This window comes from Catharus ustulatus, chromosome 4 (assembly GCF_009819885.2).
Source record: "Catharus ustulatus isolate bCatUst1 chromosome 4, bCatUst1.pri.v2, whole genome shotgun sequence".
In the NCBI taxonomy this organism is placed as follows: Eukaryota; Metazoa; Chordata; class Aves; order Passeriformes; family Turdidae; genus Catharus; species Catharus ustulatus.
The window spans coordinates 72,772,417-72,787,234 of record NC_046224.1 but is presented as its reverse complement, the minus strand read 5'-3'; the positions used below and the strand labels follow the sequence as shown (position 1 = coordinate 72,787,234).

Genomic DNA, 14,818 nt, shown 5'->3' with positions numbered 1-14,818 from the left:
CTTGAACTCCCCCTTGAAAGTCTTTGGGAAGCAGTTTCCTTTGGTATTTGGAGCTGTGGGAAAGGCAGGGTTCTTTATTGCCCTGAGCTGGAGTGAGGCAGCTGTTGCGCAACCGCTGTGTGTGCAGTGTTTTGCCACCCTTGGCTGAGCAGCTTCCTGTCGGCACCACTGATCCATGGAACAGCACTGTCTGTGGCACAAGTGCTTGAGCTCTGTGCCATTCTGTGTGTCCAAACCCACGTACAAGTGGGATTTTGAGAAAGCTGTATTTGGATAGCTAAAACTGAGGGGCAGGTGGGGCGGTGGCACAATTAACTATAATTAATTATTCCATTTTTCTATCATCATGAGTAAATTTTGCTTTCACAGTGCAGTTTTACGGAATTTATTTTTGGGGATCATTTTTGGCCTAGACATCAATTGAGGAAGGAACATCTGTTGTGAACCTTGCACAGTGGAAGAATTAGGATTATTTGCGACTGGTTTTTGTAGATAAAGCTTCTGACAATTTCCTACAAGGATGCTAAAGTGCTGGTACAGTACGTGTGGTTAGTGGCTGGTAATGCTGTTGGGGCTGGGAGCTGCAGCTCAGGGCCAGTGGAATATTTTTTTACTTGCTAGTGAAGATTGGGAGGTTGTATGTCAGAAGGAATCTAGATTACAGGGGAGGGAAGGGAGACATGGGGAAGGGATCATGGAAAGCTCTGTGTATTCAAGATGTAGAAAGGGAAGAAAATAAAAGCAGTGGACACATGGAAATTTGCTGTGTAGCCGGAAATAGCCTGTATGACTTCCATGGATAGGAGCTGTGCCTTCCACATTGTTAGACCTTGTTTGAAATTGGGAGGGGATGCAAGAAAGGCATGTGTGTTTGTGTAGCATTTGGAACTATGTATTTGATATTCCTTCATTAAAGCAAAATGGTGTTGAAAACGTATCTGAAACTTTCCTTTTAACTTGGAAGACAGAGGCCTAAAAATAGCTGGTCAGTTTTAATAACAGATGGAGGCAAACGAATTGGAAGATAAGGGTTCTGTGACTGGGATATGTTATGTTGCTGGTATCTCTTGAGATTAGTTTGTTCATGAAACTAAATTACTCAGGGTAGTTAAAACTAAAGCTTATAACTGGGAGCATTGCTAAAGGGAATCTGTTATTTAGACTAAGCCAAGTCACTTTTTATTCATAAATGCAGTGGAATCTACGTGGTGGGTGAGAATGGGAAATCTAAACAAAGCAAATATCAGTGATTATTTCAAAATCTGTCACAGGGAAAAAAAAAAACTACTAGCATAGTAGTGATTTGGAAAGATAGAGATCATGTGAGAAATCACTAGTAGAGGCTCTTACAGCAGAAGAGCAGACATGCTAATGTATCTTCAGATTTTAACTAGTGTTTATTTTTCTTTCATTCATCTCAGTGTGTAATAGAACAATACTGGGCATGTAAACAGTGATGGTGAAAATACAGAACAGCATCTGTACCTTAAAAGCAGAATGGTTTAACATATCCCAGTTATACACATCTGGAGAGGATCTGGCGGAGGCTCTCAAAAGTGGTCAGGCTGCTGAAGCAAATCCAGTACATGGAGAGGCTGAGTGCCTGTGTTCCTTCAGTTTTGGGAGGAGGAGGGCAGGGTTTTTCTGTGTTCAGTGATCTGATAGGGAGCTTTAACAATAGAGGAGGCAGAATCATCTCAACGCTGCAGCTACCAAGGATGAGAGACAAGAGGCAGAAGTTGCAGCACTGGAAATTCTGATGAGATGTTGGGAAACTTCCCCCTTTCACCACAAAAAGGTTAGTCAGCCATTGAGAAAATAGTTCAGAAAGGTAGCAGAAATCCCAACCTTTGAACACACGCATTAACAACTCCACTGGACCCAGACCACAGGCAATCTGATCTCACTCATTCGTGTTTAAGCAAATTTGACCATCTGGTCTTTGAGGTTCTGTCAAAGATGAGCTGTTCTGTATTGCTGTGACTTTGTGGAAGAGAAAAACTTAAAGGCCCTCGTGGCAATTGAGCAGGTTAACAAGATTAAAAAAGGTGTATCAGTAGCTGTGTAATGAGGAAGAACATCCATCTCCATACTTGTAGCTTATGTATGGGAAGCACGTACTCTCTGCAAGTTTTTTCTGATCCGTTTGGTGCTTGTCTCTGTATCTGCCATGGTACGGAGCAGAAAGGCTGATGCAAGTGACCCCTGCTGGCCACAGGTTCCCTCTGCTGATTGTGCCTTCTCTGGAAGCGTTCTGCTAAACCAAAACAAACAGCATCAGTTTAGACCATGCACATGATGGGCACCGTGCTGGGGCCATGTGGGAGCACCTTAAACCCCTTGTAGAACTGAAGTGCTGTATTCTTTTTAAGGCTCTAGTGTTGGCAGATGATGTTGGGCTCCATTTATTGAGGATTTTCCATTCCTCCCTTTTGTTCCCAAAAGAAGTTACTGTTGAGTAATAGTAGCTGTTTCCTTACTGTACATTTATTAAGAAAGTGATGAACCACAATAAATAATATGCAAGGTTTTCTTTTCAACCAGTCCAAATATGTGTGAAACAAAGGAGGTAGAGTTTTGATTTGCTCTGTTAACATGCACCAAATCCAACCTTTGCTTTAGTCGTGGGTTTTTTTGTCTTGCAGCATAAGCAGCACTATCATGGACGTAGACAGCACAATTTCCAGTGGGCGTTCCACGCCGGTGATGATGAACGGGCAGGGCGTGGCTGCCCCCTCTGCCAAGAGCATTGCCTATAACTGTTGTTGGGATCACTGCCACGCCTGCTTCAGCTCCAGCCCGGATCTGGCCGATCACATTCGCTCCATACACGTGGATGGGCAGCGAGGAGGGGTTCGTCTTGCTTTTGGGTTTTCCTTCTTTTTATTTGCCGATATTTTGCTCTTGAATGACAGTAGCAAATTTTCTATTTCAGAATTCCAGTTTTGTAACTGTGGCAGCAAGGTTAGTGGCCTAACTTTAAGGATGTAGTCAGTTCTTTTCAGTAAATTCTTTGAGACTATCAGGGTTTTGATAGTGTGTTGACTTCTCACCATCCTGAAGCTACTGGTGTGTCTTGAAGTGCTTACACTTGGAATTCACTTTCTTAAAACTCTCAGTGTACGTGTTCCTGCATGTGAACTTGGGTGAAGTCACATCTTAGTTACTGTTACCAGAGGAATCTCACTACAGGTAAAATCTATCCAGAATCTATAATAGGGAAGATGTAAGACTGACTCAATAGTCCAAAGTCTTAACAAAACAGCTTTATGTGTAATACTGATGGCAAGTTTACCTTCTTTGTAATTGCATTTAATTTTTTTTTTTCAATTGAGTTGCATATATAAGTATGTAAATTCCAATCTAATCCCTGGTCAAATGATAATTGGTCTCAATTTTAATGTTTAAAAACATCTTCTAGTAGAGTAATTTCAACTTTGTACTTAACTACCTCCCATCTTCAAACTCCCAAATTACCTCTGATGCCTGGAATATATCATGTAAACTACCTTTGCATCCAGCACAAGCAGTTTGCCTGCTTTGGCACTGTGTATTCCAGCTCTTCACTCTGTGGGAGAGGTAATAGCAGTTTTTGAAAACAACTTCTTCAGAAGGAAAATGTTAGGCTGTTGCACTGTATCTTCAGAGAATAAGAAACTTAAATAAAATACTAATTTGCATTGCATTAAATAATTTATTATGCAAATGTGTCACTGAGACAGCTGTGATTCTGGCTGTATTTATCTAATATTTTATGTCATGATTTAACTTTCCAGCTTCATATTTGATAGCTTTTTTCAGTCCAGTATCTAAGCAGAATCATCCATCCAGTGTAGTGGCTTTTTAGCTACCCATGAGATGATTTCTGAGTTCTCTCCAGAGGCGTATAAAAGTGTTACATGAAACCTGGATGAAACAAGGAAATTAATAAGATGTGTTTGGGTCCTTATTATCCCATTTATGACTCCTTTACATTCTTAAAAAGAGGCTGGAAGATTTTGCAGATTTTGTTTGTTTTTTAAAATCCTGTGTTTTATTTCTCGTCACTTGCATTTCATGTGACATGATTTGTGGGTATTTTTGTTTGGAAAATGTTGTATCTGTATATTTAAAAGAGGAGGTTGTTTGAAGCACAAAGTGCCTGATAACTGTTGCATTCAGTTCACCCTTTTGAACCCTCTGCTGGAGTTTATTTTTTGGGAAGTTGCAACGTGGTGCTATGGGATGGGGATGTGTCCTGGGTTTGTTTTAGGATTTGTCTGCCACCTGCCGGTGAGGTGGTCCTGCCTGCTGGAAATTCTGTTGTGCTTTTGATGGGATTTCAGATCTTACTGAACTGCAATGGCTCTAAATTTGAAGAAAAGCAGGGGTTAAGTAGTTGCTTATTAAGAATGGAAAGGAATAGGATAAACATCTTTGCGTGGTAAAATGTGGTTTTTCCTGCGGATACCGAGGTCATGGGTTCTGTCCAAACCAGATATATCCATGAAGAGCCTGGGAAACTTTTTGACAAAACAGTTTTGCTTCCAAAAGATGTTATTTCAGAAATATTTTGGGTTTAGCTTTTTGACAGGGATTCCCAAGAAACCTTGTCTGGACTTGTGGCATGTGGCTGCAAACTCAAGTGCTTGTGTTTCCCCATCTGTGAGTTCACAGGGACACCTTTGCCACGTGCCCTGCAGTCTGCAGCCGGTGGAAAAACCAGCGCACTTGTGCAGCTGTTGCAGAGCCAGAAATTCCAATTCTATGCCTTTGAGGGGGTCTCAAAACTGGGGAGTGGCAGACCCCAGAGGTTTAGGGGCCTGGGCCTTGTGTCAGTAGGTCTGTGTCAGTCACATAGACGCTGAGGCGTTTCCATCTTTGACTGAGAAAAGCTGGGTTATGTATCCATTGTACAGCAAGAACGTAGAACTCCTGTGGCTGCTTTTTCATTTTGAAAATAAAATCTTTTGAGGATTGAGGGGTTTTATTCTCCAAAAGAGAACAAGAAACTGAAATCCAATTAGTTTCCTGCATTTCTGAAAACGTGTGTTATGAACAGTGCTGTTCCTGGGAACTTTCTTTTGCTGTGACAGATTAGGGCTTTACCTCCCTTCACCCACAGACCTGTTGAGGAAATTCTAATGAAAGGCAAGTTCATTGAGCTTTTTTATTCCCTCAGTTACAGATAAACACAATGAGAGGAGAGAGAAAAGCAGCATGAGTAAGTTCTGCTTTCCTTAATGCACTATTGTGCATGTGATTGTTCTGTACACTGCAATCACAAAACACCCATAGATTTGGAATCCCATGAGAAATGGTAGCTTCCTTCATCAGGAATTGAACATTAGACCCTGACTAGAGGTATCTGGTATTCCAGAATACAAAACTCCAGTATATAAACTGCATTGCAATGAATAGTTTTTATTTTTTCATCGTCAAGGAATGAAATTAATTGCTTATGAAAGTAAATTATTTTATTTCTATAACTGCTACCCAGAAAAATGCAAATTTTTCATTTAAAAATGTTCTGTCTCCATATCTGGTGGATACAGATACCGAGTGCAAACACAAATACAGCAGATCCTGTTGCTATAGATTGTGTTTATCTGCAGGAGCATCTGTTGGTATTTTCTTCCAGTGACCTGTTTTTATTGAATACTTGGGGTTGTAATTATTTTTTCCTTGGTGGGATATGAGAAGTGTGTTTCAAAATAAATGGTTACTGTTCAGAATTCTTTGAAGCATTGTGGAATGTTGTAAAAACAACCTTCTTCTTTAATGTGATTTTTTATTTACTGTTCTCTCTGACTTGTGTAAACTTACCACGTTTTTACTCTGTTAGGTGTTTGTTTGCTTGTGGAAAGGTTGCAAAGTATATAATACACCTTCAACAAGTCAAAGCTGGTTGCAGAGGCATATGCTGACACACAGTGGGGACAAACCTTTCAAGGTAAGGCTCCTTGTAACATACACAATTTCTTATTTTTAGAAAAATTCTCTTTGTTTTTCCTAACACATCAATTGAAAAATGCCATCACTGGAGGATTTCTTAAAAAGTGAGCTGAACCTTCTTTGCAGTAATAGTGCCCAAAGATCTGTCCTTTTACAGAAGGAGGTGGAGAAACTGCTACTGCTTCGCTATCCCTGTTTCTTTTAATCTGCAAGTGCCAGGGAGCGTAAAACTAAATAGTGCTACAGTTCAGGGGGTTTGTGCCTTTTGCAGTTGAGCTATTCACACTGTAGCAGTGAGATATTTTCTCTCATACTTTGCACTTCCAAATTGAATTTTGGATCATGGCTGATGGTGCAGATTCCGTGCTTGAGTAAAAACTGCTTTTGTTAAGTTCAGTAGGACTGGCATTGACTACTTAGGGTTCACTTTCTGAAAAGAATAAGGCAGTCAGGAATGCAGGACCATTGAGCTGACTGTATTTCCTGCACAGTATTTTCTAACTTTCTCTTTCTTTCTCCCCTTAATCTGTACCTGCAATTCTAGGTATAGTAGTGTTTATCATTCCCATATCCACCAATCCGTTATTAATGAGTTGCTTCATCCTCTTATGGATACAGTTGGGGCAGTTCATAGCTGTCAGTCCTGGATCACTTGATGGTAAGTCCCACCCACACTACTTCAGACTGAAGTTCTTCCATGTAGGATACGAAAATGAAATAGGTTTTTGGGTTTTTTTTGTTTGTTTTTTGGTGTTTTTTGTTTTTGTTTGTTTTGGTTTTTTTTTTTTTTTTTGTTTAGGTAGCATTTTATGCCTCCTTCTCCCCCAACCCCTCCAAGTTTTAGTCTCTGTCTTCCTTCTCTTCTCTTTCTCCTCAGGTTAACATCTTCCACTTCTAAAAATTTTATTATAAGGGAGCTTTATTACTAAAAATGCTTTACTCTTATGGGGTGTCTTTCCATAGTTTCCATTTTTTTATGTAGGTGTTTTTTATATAGGTGTTAATAATAGTTATGGCAGAAAACAAAACTAAATTAAACTCAGAACCAAGAGAGTAAAAATACTGCTTTGCATATGAAACAGATTTTTTAAAATAAACAGATTCTTTCTGTACTGAACTGTGTAGTTTAGACTGAAAATTTCTGAAAGTAACCACAGGAAAATGAGTTTTATGGTTTTCATACCCTGCATTTGAGGGAGTGAGTTTAGCTTGCTCCTGGAAGGATAGTTTAAGGATCCTAGATCCCTGCAAGTTTGCAGATACAGTTGTTCCAGCAGTTTATCTAATCTGAAATCCTAATCTCTGATTATTAATTATAATAGTAGTAGTAGTAGTACAGATAGCAACCACCAGTTACTAGAGGAACTTGTACTTAGGTTTTCTCTAGTTTGGAATTAAATGTTTTGTCTACCTCACAATATAATGGCAAGCTTTGTTCTTGGATAAAAGTCTTTTAATAGCTTAATCTGTCTTCTGACTTGGTCTGGATCAAAGAAACTCAGTTTTAGAGAGGTTGGGTTGAAGAGGTGGGCATAGCTCACAAACACCAGTGGTCTGTCAGACTTACCTAGCAAAGGCAGTTTCAGTTGGTACCTTAGTTCTTTTGGCAGGGCTGGTTACAGCTAGAGCCCTAAAATTGTCAAGGATTGTTTCTGATAATAATCATCTTGTGTTCAATATCTGTGGTTTCTCTGTACCAGCTGATTTTCTGTATTTTCTGGTCCTACTGAGGAGAGAACAAAGCATTTGAGGGTTGCAGCAGTTAATCATCCTGGCTCCATGTGTGTCACTGCAGCATTTTTTCATCCTCTTGTCTAGAGTCCCTCTGTTTGTGTTTTATCCCTGTATTTCTCAATCTGTTCCTGGGAGCTTTGAATGGAGGATAATTGTGGTCTGAGTGGAATTTTGTAACATCTTTTGTTCCCCTGTCATTTATGCTGAAATAGGCTTCAGGGCTCACATGAGGTAGCCAAGTATAAGAGTGTCTGTCAGGATTGAGGATGGCAATCTATTAATTAACTGGCTCCCTTCATTTGCTGCTGTCTTTTTTTCACCCTAACTTTAGAAATCTGTTCTCTGAGATGAAAAACACTTGAAGTGTTGTATATTAGTCTTGACCAGTCCAAGAACAGCCTTTTGTTAATTGTTTTGTGGCAGTCAGTCAAAAATGGATCCAATGTGTCCATTTAGTGCATTTAACGTCTCTCGTAAATCTTAATTGCTCACCTTTCAGGGAAAGACAGATTTTTTGAAGTCAGAGTTGATTTAAAGACTTGTTCTTGATAATTACTGCAGACAAAGTATCTCCCAAAACCTAAATTGCAAATGAAACTTCCTCATGAGTTGCCTCATGAGAATGTACTTGAATCCTAATATAAAAGGAAGGCATCTGTCATTTTAGAAAACTTGCAAGAAAGAACCATTCAGTGTTTTAGTTAAAAAATAATGTTTTTGAGGAAAGCTGTAAGAAGCAGTAATGGAAATAGTACAGCTCTATGCTGTTGTCTGAAGAACTGCTATTTTGGATGTTTTAAAGAAAAACAGTCTTAGCTGGGAAAATGACTACTAAGAGCATGGAAATCTTAGTTTTGGAAAGGTAAAAAAAAGCCACAATCATACAGTGACCAGAAGAGAATAATAAGTGATAAGTTGATAAATTCTTACATTTTTAGTGAAGAGAGAAATGTATTTTCTTATATTGAAAAGCATTGGGGACTGTCTCAAACACAACTCTCTTTTGCATGGAAGGATATATCCCTGTTCAGTTCCCTTTTGCTTGCAAATGGACTCATTTTATGTAGTTGCACATTTTGGGTTTAATTATCTCTTTTTGTGATACACATGGAGTTGTCCTTTGACTGAAAGCTCCATTCAGCTCTAAATGAGCTGTTCTGCTTTCCCATTGAAAGGTCTTTGTGGGTTTTACCTGCCCTTTCCATTCATCCCTATCAGCCATGTGACTGTGCAGTTCGTTTGTCACAGAAATGAACCCGCTTCTAAATTGCCAAGGCAAAATTGTTCATATTTTCATAAGTTCTTAAGTTTATCCTATTTTTTCCTGGTTGTGTGGCTTAGTGTGTCCCTCTCACCGTGAGTATTGCAGAACCTGTGTCACAGAAAAGGTCAGTTTCCTTATGGATGCCTATTTTTGAGACCACTGTTATGCTAGCTCTTTTTTTCTGTAGGGCAGTATCTTGGTAGTGTATATCCAGCTCCTCTCTGAGTCATTTCCTTTACAGTCTGAATTTAGCCAGTCCTTGTCATATTTTCTAGGTCATTTTACACTTTCATTAAATATAGATATCCTCTCCACAGACATGTGGTATGTTCATCTTTGTGGATGATTTTAAAAACAGAGTTGAGAGAGAAAACCCTCAACATTATTCTTTTTTTAGATTTCTTATTGCACCATTTTGTAGCTTCTTAGGAGCCAGTGCAATACTGTGGAGTGTCATCAGCATGCAGGTCTGGTCTTGTTGAGGGTTCAGCAACTTGGCTTTCAGACCTTATAGACAGGATGTGGAGGATCTGCTGAGTTAGAAAACATCCTGATTTCAACAAACTGTCCTTGACAAGTTGAAAAGAAATGAATGAAAATATTCCATCTTTCTTGTCTAAACTTGGCTGTTACAAGTAATAAGGATTGGAATAGTTAAATAGATTGTGACAACCTGCATTTTCCAGCATGGTTTCTGGTGTGCAGGGGCAAAAATAGATTGATCAAGTATTACTTGGCACTGGAAGTTACTTGAACAAACATCAAATGAATTCTTAGATGTTGAGCACAATGAAAGGACAAATGGTAGATGAACACGAAATAGCAGGAGATTTTATGCAAAATAATTGCATAAAATAATAATACAAAATAGTTGCATATAGCATTAGGATTGGGGTTGATGATCTCCAAGGTCTCTTCCAACCTAAATGATCCTATAAGGATGCCTGTGGGAATGCTAGCAGCTTCTTTCACCTGTGGATTCCAGTGGAAATGCTCTTCATGTCCAAGAGCAGTCACACAAGGTTTGCTTCTGTGGGGTCAATGTTTTTAGTGGCTATGAATGGTAGTGCACAGGTTCATTGCAGGCTTCTCCTTAAAATGGGGAATAAAGTATTATTACAAATGGAAGTTTGGTGCTCCCTGGAACTTCCAGAATTCAGGAGGGGTTGACTGCATTTGGTACAACTCTCAGTAGAGTAATGCTTGGTGAAATGTAGAAAACACAGTCTTTATTGGGAATTCATGTCTGTTATTCTCTTGGCAGAATACTTTCTATCCATTAGAGCATTGAAGATGCAGAAGTAAAATGTAAAGGCCCTCTTCCCAAACACTTACATGTTGAGACAATAAGAAAGTTTATCCAGATATGTAAACCATTACTGTTAGATTTACTAGAAAAAAATTACGTGCTGAATAGCCCAAATAGGAGATTTTGTTTTTTTGAATTTAGAGCAGAAACCTGCATTGCCAGATACTTTTATATCCTGTTTCTTAAAGTCACTGGTCATTACTGCCCATTAATAATGGTGGGTATGGGTACACTGGAGAAACTAAATTTCTTACATGTTTACTTACTTTCTCTTGAAGTAACATATCCACCAATCCGGACCCAATCTATTGTATTGCACAGTCAGTGCAAAATTTTGAGATTTAGGTTTTGGGGGGGGAAATGCAAAGTTTGGTTTAAAGTTGTGCATAATAGTTGAGTTTGATTTATTAGAAGCCCTCTAGAGGTATATGATTATTTGGTGGGAAGCTGATTTGGTGTGACTTACCGTCCAGAGATCCTGAAGTGACAGCCTGAACTGCTCCTTTATCTTTGGAGAGAAGAGACTTTACCCATTAGTAACGGATTGCTGGATATATTATTTTAGAGAAAAAAAAGAACAAACAGGTAAGATTTTTTCATTCTCCTCTTCTACTATTTCTGTCTATTACCAAGGCATTCTCTGTCATCTTTGATCTATCAGCTGTTGATTGTTTGAAGGCATGATCAGGTAGTCTTGAAGTACACAAAAACTGAATGTAATAATTTCTTCAAATATTTTGTGCTGTGGCTGTAGACTATTAATACACTTTGTAGAAAAAGAATTTCTATTTGCAAGGTGCAGATATTGAGGATCTAAGGATGTTGGTTTGGGGATTTTGAAAGTAAAACTTAGGTAGAGCAAGAAAAGTTAGTGGTAGCTTCTGTAGATAATCCATATAGAATATTTATGATTGTTTGCTCTGTATATGACAAGAAACAAGTTAGGCTAGGATATGGTGAGTCAACCTGCAGTTTGTCAAAAAAAAATGTTTCCCATCTGACAAGAAACATAGTTATGGTTTGAAAAGTTTTAGAAAAGTACCTGACACATAGTTTGTGCTTTTTTCCCCAAAGATGTTGCCTTTTTGATGCTCTATTTAACTTGGAATATGGTAAAACATGCACTGTACCAAGGCTTTAGGTTATTTCTGATCTCTAGCAGGCATTGGTAAAACTGAAATTTTAATTTCTCAAGTATGACTGAATTTCAGGATCTGGGCTTTCTCTGAGCTATTTTTTTTTTCCTGACAGTGTTTGTATGATCAGAAAGGGCTGGAATCTGAGGTCAGGACCACATTAGTGAAAGTTACTCCTAAATTTGGATTTTGTGGCTTAGTTTCATGAAGCTGCTTTTATGGGCAAGACAGGTATTTCCAGGACAAAAGAATTTAAACTAAGGCACACATGCATATTACACGTATCTGTTGGTTATGGGTTAAGTCATCTTTGATAAAAATAAGTGGTTTGGGTTCAAGGTCAGGTTGAGGGGCTTAGCAATCTAATTGAGTAGATGCTGGCCTTATCCACAGCAAGGGGCTTGGAACTGAATGACTTTTGAGGGATCCTTGCAACCCAAACCATCCTGTGGTTGTGTAAGTGTAAATTTTAATGTTCAGTATGAGTTCAGAGTTACGAAAATCATGTTGAAGTTACCATAGTGTAAATGAGATCAGCATCCAGAGTGTGTTGGGATTCATAGGTGGGCTGGGATTTCTTCCATTGTGAGTCACTACCATCTAAGTAGGCAATATTGCTGCTGTTGGAACATGGGAAATCTTAGGGCAAGGTAAAAAGGCATTGGGGGGATTTTGGTAAAAATCTTAAGAATAAGGATTTTGGTGGAATTCTTAAGATGCTTATTAGTGGGAGGAACAAATACAGTGTGAAGGTTCCTCAAGCTTTTTGTCAGGGAATTTTATGTTTGAGTTAGTTCAGTAACTTTGAGAACTTTATCTAGCTGTCTCTAAGATTTCTTCCCTTTAAAAAAACAGAAGACACCAAAAAAAAGTGAATAGCATCCTTTCATTTTTTGCCTTTTACTGCCTTGAAATCTATGTAGGTACTTTTCGTCCTATCGCAAGTGTTAAGCTATTAACACATTTGATAACACAGGGGACAGCAGAGTTTTTTCTCTTTGTGGACACTTTTACTACATGGATCATGGAAAACCGTTTGCTAAGTCTGAGGCAGAAATAGGCTTTTCAGTTCTCCAGCCACTGTTAGAAAACACAGCTGGGATGTAGGGCAAAAAGTGGGGCATGTGGAGTTCTAAAGCTGTTTTTTTGTCTTCCAATCAAATGTGCAGGCATGGGGCAGGTTACTGTGAGCTTGGAAATCCATCCTTAGCCTTCAGAAAGACGTAGCACTGTGGCCATAGTTGCAGCATTACTCATTCCCAAGCTCCTGACTGGTGAGAGGTTTTTTGCTACTGGCTGATCCACTCATTTGTCCTACTGCTATTGTCTGAATCCAAAGAAAAATCAGTCATATGGATACACAGTTAATTGCAGCCAGTGATGAAATGCATGTTCTAAAATCACTTTTCTATTACCCATGTAAGCTCAGAACACAATAGAAAAGGGTTGTGCTTCCCTCTCCAGTGGTATAATTTAAATAGTTACTTTACAAATGAAATAATTGTAAATATGAACCGGATACTTACAAAAATCCCAGTAATTGTAGCCAGTACAAGCTTAGTTGCTACTGTCGTTCACTTTGTGTGTTTCTGCTTGTTTATTGTTGGATCTTATTTTTCTGTTGAGAAAAGGACGTTTCCTTTAAATGAGAACTATCTTAAATGCTGCTCAAGTAAAAGCAGCATCCCAAAATGAATGTATAAATAATTGTTACTACAACTTTACAGAAGTTAGTGTTAGAGGGAACCGAAGGCAGCTGTTCGTTTTATATGGTTTACAGAGAGCTTTAAGCTGTTACAAATTTAACGTGGGTAAGGATGTATTTGTTACTTCTGCCTTGTCACAAGAAAAGGGGATGTCAGAGACTGTTACTGTGACCAAATGAAGACCATTGCAGAGGTGCTGAGAAACAGTAACAGTGCAGTGTTTTGAAAGTCAAGGGAATGTCGCTCTATGAAGAGGGAAGTTCTTCAGAAGCCTGTTTTTTTGTGGGAAGTTTCCCAGTGCATTGTTTGAGATTAATTTTATGCTATACAATATAAAATACAGTATGATATACAAAAGTATTGTATCATGAAATAATTATTGAGAGCTAAAAACTTCAAACAGCTGTATTTCAGAATATGTTTTTGTTTTTCTTTTTAAGCATTGCATAGTTTTGCTTTGGTGTGTTGGGAGTTGAGCCAGAAAAGTCAAACCAAGATCTCTGGAGCTCCTGTGCCCCACAACCACTGACCCAGTTGTGTTTTTTCTCACTAGTGTGTAGTTGGTGGGTGCAATGCCAGCTTCGCATCTCAGGGAGGACTTGCCCGTCATGTGCCCACACACTTCAGCCAGCAGAACTCTTCAAAAGTTGCCAACCAACCAAAGGCCAAAGAAGAATCTCCATCTAAAGCTGGAATGAATAAAAGAAGAAAATTGAAGAACAAGAGACGACGATCACTACGTAAGTGTTTGGCAGAAGTAGAAACTCCTGGAAAGTTTGTCCTAGAGTCAAAATTCATCCTTACTCTGGTGCTTTGTCTGCATAATTGAATCTGGTAGAGTTGGCATTCCTTGTGGTGGAATGAAAACAATTCCAGACTCTGTTTGTGTTCCTTTTTAGGGTAAATCTCTGTTTGTCAGAGAAGGACATGCAGAGGAAGAAAGATCAGTTTCCTGTGAGCAACAACTGGAGTTGCCAATTGAAAGAAACTTTTCATTTCAGAGTCACTTTTTGTTTACTGGCTGTATTACTGATGGAATGTGTTCTGTGTAGTGCTGATGAGATCTGAAGTTCAACCAGTGATTGCAGATTCATATAAATTAAAGATAAATGCGTGTTATGTAAGCTCTTTTCTGAGCACAACATTTCATTACTTTAATGACAGTTTTATAAGCATAACCAAGATCTAATTTTGGGCAGAATTGACTCGTTATGTTTTTTTAATCTGTCTCCACATAGTTGATGTTCATTAATTTTATATGATTCAATGTGCTGAGAGGTGTGATTTGTCTGTTAAAGTGAGAACTGTTTCCTCTAGCAAGAAATAACCACTTACCCAGTACCTCTTCTAGTCCACTTATATGTGGTAGCTCCTGATGTTCTAATATCTTAGCATTAGATTAATAAAACATCGATTTTATGTAGAGAGTCTAATCTACAGGAATAGTTAGGAAAGATATGGCAATTGTTAAAACATTTTACTTTGGGTTATAATTGCTTTGGATGCAACTCTCCAGTACCAAACTGATCATTTGCTAATACAAAAATGTTATTCTGACACATGCATTTTAGAGGAGACAAGAAAAAACCCATTTACCTTTTTTTCTACTGGTATGTCAACAGCTGAAGAAAAAATGACATGAATTTTTACTTCAAAATCTGTCTTACAGTATTGGAAAGTACACAAGATACTGTTTTTTATGAACCACTGGACATTTTAAATCTCATACTGTCCA

The 14,818-nt window shown here is 38.6% G+C and overlaps 1 protein-coding gene across 3 annotated transcripts in view; it reads left to right on the top strand.

Annotated features, from left to right (window-relative positions):
• The window catches only part of AEBP2 (AE binding protein 2), a 42,226-nt gene that overhangs the window by 14,873 nt on the left and 12,535 nt on the right, over nt 1-14,818 (top strand). For all 3 annotated transcript variants that reach the window (XM_033058138.2, XM_033058137.1, XM_033058136.1), the window contains exons 2-4: nt 2,646-2,853; nt 5,825-5,932; nt 13,637-13,823. In XM_033058138.2, the coding sequence (XP_032914029.2) occupies nt 2,646-2,853; nt 5,825-5,932; nt 13,637-13,823 (503 nt within the window). The remainder of the gene's footprint in view (nt 1-2,645; nt 2,854-5,824; nt 5,933-13,636; nt 13,824-14,818) is intronic.